Source organism: Limulus polyphemus, unplaced genomic scaffold (assembly GCF_000517525.1).
Source record: "Limulus polyphemus unplaced genomic scaffold, Limulus_polyphemus-2.1.2 Scaffold1307, whole genome shotgun sequence".
NCBI classification, from domain to species: domain Eukaryota; kingdom Metazoa; phylum Arthropoda; class Merostomata; order Xiphosura; family Limulidae; genus Limulus; species Limulus polyphemus.
The window spans coordinates 179,060-192,183 of record NW_013666917.1 but is presented as its reverse complement, the minus strand read 5'-3'; the positions used below and the strand labels follow the sequence as shown (position 1 = coordinate 192,183).

Sequence of the window (13,124 nt, the reverse complement as noted above, 5' to 3'; positions counted from 1 at the left end):
ATAAATAGTATGTTTAAGTACTATTTTGTTTTTTAGTCTCGTAAGTATTCTTGTATATTCTTTCTAAACGTAAGTTCATTAAATAGAATAATTATATATATAAGTGTGTGTGTGTGTGTGTGTGTGTGTGTGTGTGTTTGAAGTTAAGCACAAAGCTACACAATGGGCTATCTGTCCTGTGGCCACCATGGGTATCGAAACTTGGTTTCTAGCGTTTAAGTCTGCAGACATACTTCCGTGCCACTGGGGGCGATATATATATATATATGTGTGTGTGTGTCTGTGAGTTACTTAAAAATTGAATTACATATGATAAAGTTATGAATTACTATGAATACCACCTGTTGCTTGAAGATGTAATGAATGAATATAAATATCACCTCTTGCCTGATGAAATAATGAATAACTATGAACATCACCTGTTGCTTGATGAAGTAATGAATAACTATGAACATCACCTGTTGCCTGATGAAGTAATGAATAACTATGAACATCACCTGTTGCCTGATGAAGTGATGAATAACTATGAACATCATCTGTTGCCCCATGAAGTAATGAATGACTATGAATGTCACCTGTTACCTCATGAAGTAAGGAATGATTATGAATGTTACCTGTTGCATCATGAAGTAATGAATGACTATGAAAGTCACCTGTTGCTCATGAAGTAAGGAATGATTATGAATGTTACCTGTTGCATCATGAAGTAATGAATGACTATGAAAGTCACCTGTTGCATCATGAAGTAATGAACGACTATGAAAGTCACTTGTTGCCTCATGAAGTAATAAATGACTATGAAAGTCAACTGTTGCCTCATGAAATAATAAATGACTATGAAAGTGACCTGTTGCCTCATGAAGTAATAAATGACTATGAATGTACAACTTGCCTGATGAAGTAACAAATAGTTATGACTGCCACCCCTTCTCTGATGAAACGATGAACAAGTATCACACTTCCACCCTTTGCTGATGAAGTAATGAATAACTAGTACCACCCCCTTGCCTGTTGAAAATATAATTGGCTAGCTTTGAGTACCATTTCTTGCCTGATGAAGTAATAAATAACCGCCCATCACCTGATGAAATAATTAAGTATAAACTACACCCTTGCTTTTCTCTCGTAAGTCGGCGTTTTTATTTTACACAAATATGGTACTTAAAACGAAATGTGAAGTCAGATCTTTTGTTTGTCATAAGTTAAATTTCGAATGATAGTATAGTGATAGCAACGTTTTAATAGTATATAATTATTACTTTATAAAATGACATGGTACGATATATAAAAAAAAGGTTTTTGTATTTCAAAAAATAGCTTTTCCTGTGAAATATAGCCACTAGGATTAGATGTATTACTAACCTGCAGGATCGAAACCAGTCGCCGAACATTTTCTTCCTTTCAGCCGTGGGAGTAGTATAAGGTTATGGTTCATCCCACTGTTCATTGTTAAAGAGTAGCCCAAAAGTTGGCGTTGGGCAGTGTTGACTAGCTGCGTTCCATCGAATTTATCACTTCAAAATTATGTCCCATTAGCGCAGATAGCCTCCGAGTAGCTTTGCGCGAAACTTCAACGAAGAAACGGTCAGGCGGAAGTAGCTCAAGAGTAGGCGGTGGGTGCTGTTGACTAGCTGCATTCCATGTAATCTGTCAGCTTAAAATTAGGTGGCGGATATACGCAGGTAACCCTTGTGTATTAATTACCTATCGATTACTTATTTTCTGTTATATTGATTAATCTTTATATATTTGAAACTTATCAACTTCAATTGCTTATCATATTAGGGCTATATAGTTTATTCTGAAATGAAACTGTGAAATAAATGAATTGTACGTAGTGAAATTTCAACATTCAGTCTTAAATTAGTTTTGTAAAACTGTCGGGTTCATTCTAGAATTTTAAAGTTGTATTTCATGCGATTTATTCGATTTGATGTTGCACTACTGTTACATCAAGCGAAGGATTGAATAAATTCTGCACATACGCTGTTTATTAGTGCAAAAAAAAATTCAAATTCTCGAGCTCACTTTTTCACACTTGGCAGATGTTAAGTTATTGGAAAATACTCGGAAATTCACAAGTTCTTTACTTTTATTTTGTTTTTGAATGGGGGGGGGTCATCCAAACGTTTTAAAGATTCAACGGAAGGTGTTTAATTCAGTAAGAAATGTCTTCGGTAAAGATTTTCGATATTAGAGACCTTGGTAGGAACACACGTCATCCTTTATGTTACTATTGTTCTTTGTAAGTAGCACACAATAATTTTTTTTTTCGTTTTAAAGGTTAGGACGTCTGAAAGTTGTAGTTCAAAAATCTTCTTGTTTCGGTAACAAGACATGCAACTTCGAACTGCAGTTTCAAGCCATGTCAGCTTCATCCAGCTCATCTTGATAGATGAAAGAAGTTTCTCGAAACTTCGGTTCTCAGTTGATTACGGCATGAGGTTTGTTACCTAACGCGAGTTTTCATATTTTCGTTTTACAACTCATGATTCACCAAGAGATGAAGAAATACGTGAGTTCCGAATTTAACTGGAAAGCTAAAATAGTCTTAAACTGTTTCAGATTAAAAAAAAAAACACACATAAGTTTGTGTATATTTGAAAACTAAATAATATAAAGTATTTTAGGCTGTTTTCGACCAATCAGGGTTGAGTAGGTTTTCTTGATGTCCAAAACATGCCATTTGATAAATTTATAAATAGCAAGATATAGGGGTCACTCCAAAACATTGCTATGTTTTTGCAAACCGTAAATAGGAAAATATAAATATATTACAGAACTGAGTCCTCCAGTGGGACAGCGGTAAGTACACAGATTGCAACGCTAAAACCTGGGGTTCGAGTTTTGCAGTGGACGCAGCAGATATCCCAATGCGTCTTTGCTCTAAAACAAACAAACTGAATCGATTTTGACTAATGAAGAAGCAATGGGGCTTATTCTTCCACCACCTTTACTAGAATAACTATTTTATAGATGGCGTTAGATTATCACATTCTGAGCAATTATTTGACTTGAGTGGAACAAAATAACTGGACCAGTTTTCACAATTTGCCCATTATCTGATTTACCTCGTCTAAAGAGGTTTCTTAATTAATGGAGTGGTTCTAGTTATTTATCACTTTGGATAAGTCGTATGCATATGAAAAGTCTAAACATCTTCAGATCCTTCTTTTGGGTGAAGGACAGACAGAAAGTATTGATTAAATATACACAAAACGAAGAGATTTCTTAAGATTTACTGCCCCCAGTCGCTTTTCTGTAATCTTGAGGGCTTATAAAGCTCAAATTTTGGGTTTGATTTCTGCAATGGGTACAGTGCTTATAGCCCGTTGTGCAGCTTTGTGCTTAAACAATAAAAACAACAAAAAAACGAGGAACCTTAAGATTCATTGCAATGGTTAGCACGAAATTCTTGTAATTGCTATAACTCTTTATTTATTTATTCCATCAAGACAATATTGATTAAAACACTAAAATAAATAACTTCAAAAATGATTAATTCACTGTGTGTTCTTGTTACCCTGGTGGTAGAAATTCCAGTGGATGAGGCATTACCTTAAAAAGCACTAGGCTCTACGCAAAGTAAAAAATAGCAACCACACAACTATAATTCCTTCTATTCGAGGTTAGGGGATACGCCTCGCAAGCTGTGGGTTGTAGGATCGAAACTCGTCGCTAGACATGCTCACCCTTCCAGCTGTGGGGGATTTAAATATGACGGTCAGTTCTACTATTCGTTGGAAAAGAGTAACCCAAGAGTTGTGGATGGGTGGTGTTGACTAGCTGTTTTCCCTCTAGTCAATCTCTTCTTTTTGGGTTGAAAGTCAATAATCTTACCGCTTACTCACCAGGGGGCTACAAATAGAAGGTGTGTTTGTTTGTTGAATTTTCGCGCAAAGCTACCCTAATGCTATCAGCGCTAGCCATCTCTAATTTTGCCGGAGTTCGATTCCTCACTGTGGACAGAGTATAGATAGCCCATTGTGTAGTTCCACACTAAGAAAACACCAACAATTTCTGTTTATAAAATTGTCATTATTATGATAAAGTGGGCACATTTCATTAAACTTGTCATTATTATGATAAAGTGGGCACATTTCATTAAAATTGTCATAATATTTTAATTTATTAAATGTTAAAAGCAAAGCTATTTGCGCAAATGGGCCATCTGTGCTCTGACCACCACGGGTATCGAAATCTGATTTTTAGCGTTGTAGGTCTGCAGACTTACCACTGAGCCACTGGGGGTATTATTAAGCGAAATTGACATTTTGGTCAGAGAGTTTAGGCTTAACTTTGTATATATATATATATATTACATCTAATCTGTTCCTGAAGTGGATAAACTGCAGACACGAGTATATAGTTGTAATTGGAAATACTTGGATGGCGATACGTAAATTGGATGTAATTTACACTTTTAAATTTATGTATGCTTGATTTAGCTTAGTCTACGAAGAGGGTTCATCGAATGTTTTCGAACAACTTTTCTTTGACATCTTTCGATTTATTGGTAGAAATTGGTCCCCATATGTTCCTATCTTGTTATCACATTACAGTTATAATGCTGTTTGTTACAGAATCATCCACAGTCTGAAGAGAACTCTCGGAATTATCTATTGTAGTACTATTCATGTTTCGTCTCCTCCAGAAAGTTGCTTTTAGAATAAAGCTCAAAGATTTGAAAATGTTTAATGTGTATTTTGGGCGCAGAAAGGCCTAAAACTAAAAGTTAGACTCGTTAACCTGTTGTTTGCCCTACGAGAAGACTTGCTAGAAGTTTGCCCGTTGGGCAAAAATACAAGTTCTACATGCAGATACTTGAACTTGGAGTACCTGCAGTGCAACAATTTATTTTTCTAAAGTAAGACGTTTTATTCTATTTGTCAGCCTTTCTAGGTTCCTACTTATGTGATAACATTTAAGTTATTGCTCTCTACACCTTTTTTCCAAAGCAAGTTTGTTCTGTTTACCGATAAAGATTTGGATTAACACTGTTTAGCCTAGTTACTGTTAAACCATAGTGTACTACCAGCAACAAAAAGTCTTCACCTGGTTTAAAAACAAAAACTAGCCCATAATATTTGCTACTCTAAATATGAAATAGACAATGAACTCCATTATCTGTGTAGGTAATAAAGAATTGTTGACCTAAATGAAATTTAAGCTTTACCTTTGTGGCCTCAATAGCCAGTCCAAGGTCGCGGTGCTCTATTTGGAAACAATGGGTAACCCGATACTCTCGAAAAATTCGTATGTATTGTTCTATATCAAAGCTTTCCTTGTGTATCAGACACTGCCGAGTATTCAAAAAACGCGTAATTTTTGCGGCAACAGATTTATTGAATGGCTTAATCAGCCGTTTTTATCACACTTGAGGGTGGTGTCTTTTTTCTGTCATGTTAATAGGTATTGTAGGTTATATAATTAATGACCAGGATCATGTAAAAGTGATTTTGTTTTTGTACTCAAGTTAACAAATATATAGGAACACCTCAAACCTTTTAATTGTTTCGTGGAAATAAAAGGGGATCTTGTTTCAAAAGCAATAAATCTTGGTCTTTCCATGTTAGACTAACGATAATCGGAGTTGGTCATGGCCAACATATTTTATTGGTACAACTAAACGTAGAAGTAGCTTCGCAAGTCTTATTATCGGTATAGCTATACGTAGAAGTAGCTTTCGTAAGCGTTTTTGTCGGTATTACAAGTGTAGAAGTATATACACCCAGCTATACCAACAATAATACTTACGAAACTACTTCAACACCTAGTTATACGGGTAAAAACGTTTGCAAAACTACTTCTACACCTAGTAATACCGACAAAGTATTTTGCGAAACTATAGTTTCGCAAGTCTTATTGTCGGTATAACTAGGTGTAGAAGTAGTTTCACAAGTCTTATTGTCGGTGGTATGTCTGCGGACTTACAACGCTAGAAACCGGGTTTCGATACCCGTGGTGGGCAGAGCACAGATAGCCCATTGTGTAGCTTTGTGCATAATTACAAACAAACAAACTTATTGTCGGTATAACTAGGTTTAGAAGTAGTTTCACAAGTCTTATTGTTGGTATAACTAGGTGTAGAAGTAACTTTCATAAGCGTTTTTGTCAGTATTGCTAGGTGTAGAAGTAATTTCGCAAAATGGGAGTTGAAGTACCTTTCATAAGCATTTTTGTCAGTATTACTAGGTGTAGAAGTAGCTTTCATAAGCGTTTCTGTCGATATAATAGGTGTAGAAGTAACTTTCGCAAGTATCATTGTCGATATAACTAGGTGTGAGAGGTGGGGAAGGAAGAAATGTTGTAGGCGTCAGTTAATCACAATGTTATCGTTAGTTGGGAAGACGTATTGATGGGTTTAGACTTTTTGAAATGATGAGGATGGTTGGTAAACTAAACACGATGAATCTTCAATAGGCTACCAAGCTTATGTTAAACTTCAGAATAACGATCTTTATTAAATATCCCCCCCACCCCTCCCAGTGTCTCGATGGTAAGCTTGAGGGTTTATATTGGTAAACTGTTCCAGGCTCGATCTGTGGAGGGGGCGTACCACAACGTTATAATTAAATTAACAAGAACGTAAGCATGTACAGGAGAAAGATAGTGTTTTTAAAAGCTGTTAACATTGGAAAATGCTTTAAAATATCAAGATGTTCAATATTTAAATATAACAATTTTTTGGGTTTGAATTACTTGATTTCCTGCAAATGTATTATATACACAACACTGTATGCGTGGGTGTTAACTCTGAGTATATTAGTCGGCTGGGTGTGATATACTGGTGTGTTGCATGCTGTGGATCGCAGAGTTCGGGGTTAGTCCTGCACTTTCAGCTATGGGTGCGTTATAAAAGTGATAGTCAGTTCATTTATTTGGTTCAAAGTCAGACAAGGTCTTTATTTATGTAAAGAATACTCTATAAGTTTAATTTAAAACTTCATATTTAGTTAAGATGTCTAATAAGGCGGGAAATATTTTACTTTCACCTACAAATGTAATTAACATTATTGTGTTAGTCGTAGCCTAGGATTCTGGGTCGCGTGCCGTTACACTATCAACTCGTTTCGCTCTTTGAGGCCGTGTGTGCATCAGAACATTGATGGGTCAAATTTCACCATTCGGTCAAACATGAGTTGGCGGATGGTACTTGTGACAGCTGTTGATTAGCTTAGCTACCTTCGCTCTAGCTTATGAGCTCAAAATCAGGGACGACTATGCGCGTATAGCCCTTTGTGTAGCTTTGCGCGAAAGTTCTAAACAACCAAAGTTATACCATTTTTAACAGCAACATGGTAGACGTTACGATGGATACTTGAAGCACCTTCAACACGCGAAGTTGGTCTTTGTTTATTTGTATCATAACGTGTAGATAACTAACTAGAACGTCGTCGGCAAATTATTTTATTTATAGCCGTTTGGTAGACAATTAGATAAATAGATAAAGTAATAACGGCAAATTAGGTTTAATTCTATTTATTGCCACAAAATAGATGCTATGATAAATATTGAAAGCATCGTCAGCAAATAAAAGGCTTGACATTATCAAGACACACAGTAGTGTGTCGTGCGGCCAAAACAACCTGCACAATATACTGTTTGTTATTAACAGGAGTGATAGTTTAGTAATTTTCCATTTTCTGTAGCTCGGACTGTGGTAATCCAAACTATTACATATTTTCAGTAGAAGTGTTCTAGTAGATCTTGACTTCACATACCGAATTTCAATTTTCTGTAGCTCGGACTGTGGTAATCCAAACTATTACATATTTTCAGTAGAAGTGTTCTAGTAGATCTTGACTTCACATACCGAATTTCAAGGCAATCAATCCATTAAGAAACACACGAGATATAAGATTTCCAATTTTTTTGACCGCCCCGACATTTTATTTGATAAAAACCATTTTTAGGTGGATTTTCTTCAAATTTGGTACACTGACAGATGTTTATAACCTACAATTGTGTGTCAAATGTGGTCTCAATATATACGACCTGTGCGAATTTATTCAACAAAAACAGCTCATTTTTTGATCTACATTTTTGCGCACGTCCACGCAAAAAGTTACGTGAGCTATCGGTCTGACATTTTTATCACAGTTTCACCTAAGATTAAGAGCGGACAGTTTTTAGTTTCTTGTCATTCGGATTAAAGACAGCTGTTTTAGAGAGTAACAACCTCCACCATATATTGTAAAGAACCTGGTTGGTCAGGTGAAGTATAGGTCTGTTCCGAATAATAAGATGGCGAGCGTAAAGCTAATGTTGGTTACTATCGAGTGTCATTTACTTACTTGATGTGGTTTGTTGGTGTGCATTGACAAAAAGTCATGATATCTAATTAAAAACACCTTAGCTGTTGAACAAGAAAACGCGGCCTAGCTAACTAATGAATCAATATTTTCGGTAAAATTCTTATCAATGCTATAAGTGTAGCTACTAGCTTCGCCGCCAATTTTGATTTCATTCAAGTCGCACACTCAATCACTTTTTGTCCGCAACTTTTTTTTCACACCTAAGGTGTGTTTTTGATTAGATTTATAAATAGTATACTAAGTCAAATAATATAATGTGTACTTAAGAAGCTGTTGTCAATTAGGTTTGGCCTGGTATTTACTCAAATCCTTCTGGTAGTGCAGACGTCGATAAGTAACGGTAATGACCAAACAAACGATTTATGAACATATCGCAATACGTATTGATAAAAAACATACGAGTCAACAATGATCGGCAACAGCTGATACCATCATAATGAATATCATTGACAGCATAGCCTATTTTTACTCCAAAAGGTTTTTTCTTTCGAATATACATCATAGCTATCCAAGGACAATATACGCTAACCGTCCCTAATTTGGAACTGATAGACTAAAGGAAATGCAGCCACTCAATAGCACCCACCGTCAACTCTTGGGATACTCTTCTTTAACAAAATAGTGGGATTTGGCCATCAGCCTTATAACGCACCTACGGTCCCAAAGTGTGGAGTACGCAATTTTCTTGGAGGGGAGGGGGGCACAGATGACCGACCCGCAGATCCAATTGAGAGTCCGACACACTAACCTTTGGCTGTACTCGGCCCTGTTCCAAAAGGAGTAAAGGGACATAAAGGTTAGTATTAAAATATTACGTTTCTTCGTCTCTTTCTTTATGCAAATGGCGTTATGTTTATACTATAAAAAAAAAAAGACTATTTCTCTTATATATATCTCTTTTTTTTTCTCTCTCTTCTTTTAAGTTTTAACACTTTTTATAACTTTTACATCCTTCCGTTCATAATCTCCATTACTATTTCAGAAATATTCAGCCAGAATAGAGAGTAAATTTTGCATATTTTATATCATTTAATGTTCTTTAATTTATTTTTAATCTTATTTCCTTTTGACTGGTACAACTATTACCATAAGTACAGTTTATTTGATTTAATTGTCCTTTCATCATTTGTTTTGAAGTATTTTAATGGTCCTACACCATTTCCAATTTCAACTCATGGTGAATAAAAGACACATTATTGCTAAGTCGCCTTGATGGGTCAGAAATACCGGGAAAATAAAGAATACTAATGAACTGCTTTTAAAATATTCTTATGTGGTTAATTCAGAATACCTCATTAGCAAGTTATTCTCTTCTTATCTTGAAGATCCCTATCAGCGACAGTTGTATCAAAACAGAGGTACTTTTTATTATTTAAATCACTTGTATCAGAACAAATGTTAAGCATACGTATGAAAAACCTTAATTTCTTACTTACAGAAAGGGTGATTATATTTATGAGGCGGGACATGCTGATAGCAGAAAACTTGATATATATTGTATTTTAAATTAGTCTTCTCATCTCTAACCAACACATTTAAAAAAAAAAAGGTAATTTATGTTCATAAATTACCACAGCAATCTTAATTCCTTCATTATTCTCATTCATATACATCAAAAACACCATTAAAATATGGTTACCATGCCTCCAAACCATGAAAGTACCGTCAACAAGCCTCTTAACAAACTTGTTAACTTGGTTGTTTGCAAAGCATCCGTAATAATCTATCTTTAAACAGGAGATAAGAATAATCTTATTGCTAAACCACTAACTTCTTGATGAAATTTATCATTAAGTTTAAAAACACAATCATCAACATAAATTTTTACTAGTTAATCCTGTTCTTCACTATAAGTTGATGTGAGTTCTTCAGTATCCCGTCATTTACTTGGCATCCAAGGTTTTATCAAAGGGCACATTTCGAAACAACCTTTTACAATACGAGCGCGTCTGCAGTTTCCATTTCAATACTTTCAAACTCTACAAAATCAACTGTATATTTACCCTCACAAATATTTAAATGAAACGTTCCTTCACTGATAAATATGCTAAAAGAACTTAGACTACTAACAATAGTCGATACAGCTTCAAAAATGTTTTGTAATGCATACATTTTAGACACAATTACTGCCAATATGGTTTGTTTTTTTCAGTATCACATATTGTTACTTTTTTCTTATCTTAACGGCAGTTTTTACTTTATTTGAAATGACTTCAGACAAATCTTTTTTCAGTTTCTTTTTGTATACGTGTTATCTTTTGGTAACTCAAAAATACCTTCTTCATGATGGATAGTATCACCACTATAGCTATCATTCTTGTATGTATTTTTTTACGATTCGGAGTAGGTGTTTGTCATGATGATGGAGCTCTGCACTCGTAATATGTGGATCGCGAGCTCAAATCCGCCACCGAACATGCTCGCCCTTTCAGGCGTGGGGGGAGTTATAATGATACGATCAATCTCACTTTTCGTTGGTAAAAAACGTAGCTCAAGAGTTGGCGGTGGATGATGTTAGCTAGCTGCCTTCCTTCTAGTCTATCAATTCTAAATTAGGGACGACTAACGCAGACAGCCCTCGAATAGCTTTGCGAAATTAAAAAAACAAAGAGTAGAGGTTTTTTTTAGTGAGATTGTTGTCACGTTACCATTTAAAAATTCTTGATAGCTTTATGTAGACCCTTTCATTAATTCAGAGCCAAGTTAAGATAAGCGATGAATTACGAAGAAAAGTATTTGTCTTGAATGCCAAATAAGTCTCCATTGGCTAGAAGAGTCATTGAAAATAAACTTGTAAAATACATCTCTGTAATTACGAAGTATCTTGAACTGGTTGGGCGACGAAAAGGTTTGGAATGTATGTTATTACGCCATTGGTTGGCCTGACCTTGTTGTAGTGTTACTGTAAACACCCAGAGCACCCTGTTTCTAGATGTTTTATCATTATTCGAGGTTTCTGTAGTTGACTTCCACTTCCCACCTGATTCTTGTCAAACATGAACTTGTAGTCGTAAGAACTACTTCATATGAAGTTTACACAGAGAGAAAGAGTGGTGTAACCATGCATAGAACTTTCTGAAGTTTTGTAAGCAGCATATTTCTTCTTTTCAGACGTTGAGCAAATCAAATATTTGAATGTAAACGAAAAAGAAAAACTAAAAGCCTAAAGTGTCAGTTACGAATCTTATAACAACGCCGAAAGATTATCATTTAGCGTGCCAGCAACAACAACAACAAATAAAAACCATCTGGATATATCTATTCAAACAGATAACACCTAAAAATCAAGTAACGTGAATTCATTACTTACTTAATAGCAATAACAATTGTTCATTTCTTTTTATTTAGTTCTTTCTTAATCTCCATTAAGATAAATTTGATAAAGTTGCTTTGATGTGAAGGGGAATTTTATTTTTATTGCAAAGCACGTGACACTAATAATGCTAATAAACCAATCTTTTAAGTTTGAAATATGCTAACAGTTAAATAATCACATGTTTGTTCCTTACATTACCAACAGAGACCTGCAAACCAATCAAATTGGTATCTTTATTACACAACATTTCTTAAAATACAGGACTTCTAGAGTAATACAAAATAATTCTAATCGCAGGCACCGAAATCTACAAGTCCGATAAAGAAATAAATTAACACTGTAACTTGTGTATATTTTATGCTTTAGTTTAGTTAGGGCTAAACTTTACCGTACTTATAATGTTATTCTACAACCTAATGTTAGACCTTTTCAAAAACTTTGATAAGCTTTTAATATGTTGTTGTACAAAATGTCCACTAAAGTATAATTACATCCGCCTTTTGTTTACATCCGTTGAAATGAAGCGCGCGCGCATTTTCAGGACAGACAAAACCTGAGTATTATTGTAAACGATTATCACGTGAGACAGACAAAACCTGAGTATTATTGTAAACGATTATCACGTGAGACAGACAAAACCTGAGTATTATTGTAAACGATTATCACGTGAGACAGACAAAACCTGAGTATTATTGTAAACGATTATCACGTGAGACAGACAAAACCTGAGTATTATTGTAAACGATTATCACGTGAGAAAGCTACCAAATATAAATTGGCAAATCATCAGACATAGAAGGATAAAGGTAAACGAGATTTACTATGTCCGTATCACATAGCTGACATTGAAAGACAAAGCTACGAACTACCCGTATAAATATGAAGTAATATATAATAAGTAAACTTAGTTTTCCGAAAATTTCGAAGTCTATGTTCAAGGGGTTCGATCTACACTTTGATCAACGTGTGTTATTGAGTTATACTAGTTTCCGAGTTTGATGCAGTAATGTCAGTTAAATTTTACCTTTTTCGCATGGAAGGGAAGATGTAGAAGAAATCTTACCAACTTATACGAACAATTGTTAGATACATTTGGTGAACACAAAGCGAATTACACAAACTGGCGGTTCAATTACAACTATGTCGTGAACTCAGTTTATATCATTTATAATCACTGGGAGAATATGGTTTGTTAGATTCAATATCTCATGTTTGTGTAGTTCTGGTCTAAGGTCTTTTTCTTTTTGTAGTTCTTCAAAATGTAGGAGTTTTATACGGAGGTGAGTTGAGGGGGAAGATCTGAATGTTTCTCACATTTTATATGCTAATAAATGAAACGTTCCCCTGATTATAATTGTTTTAGAAAACCCGATATTTAGGAAAATCGTCAAAGAAGATTAGTTACTTGCTGGGGGCATGGCCAGGTGGTTAGGGCGCTCGACTCGCAATCTGAGGAGCGCGGGTTCGAATCCCCGTTACACCAAACATGC

At 35.1% G+C, this 13,124-nt stretch overlaps 1 protein-coding gene across 1 annotated transcript in view; it reads left to right on the top strand.

Moving 5' to 3' along the window:
* The first annotated feature begins 320 nt into the window (after positions 1–320).
* Positions 321–13,124, top strand: part of LOC106463030 — a 73,253-nt gene continuing 60,449 nt past the window's right edge. Inside the window, exon 1 of the mRNA XM_022390441.1 lies at positions 321–667. Coding sequence (XP_022246149.1) covers positions 321–667 — 347 coding nt within the window. The remainder of the gene's footprint in view (positions 668–13,124) is intronic.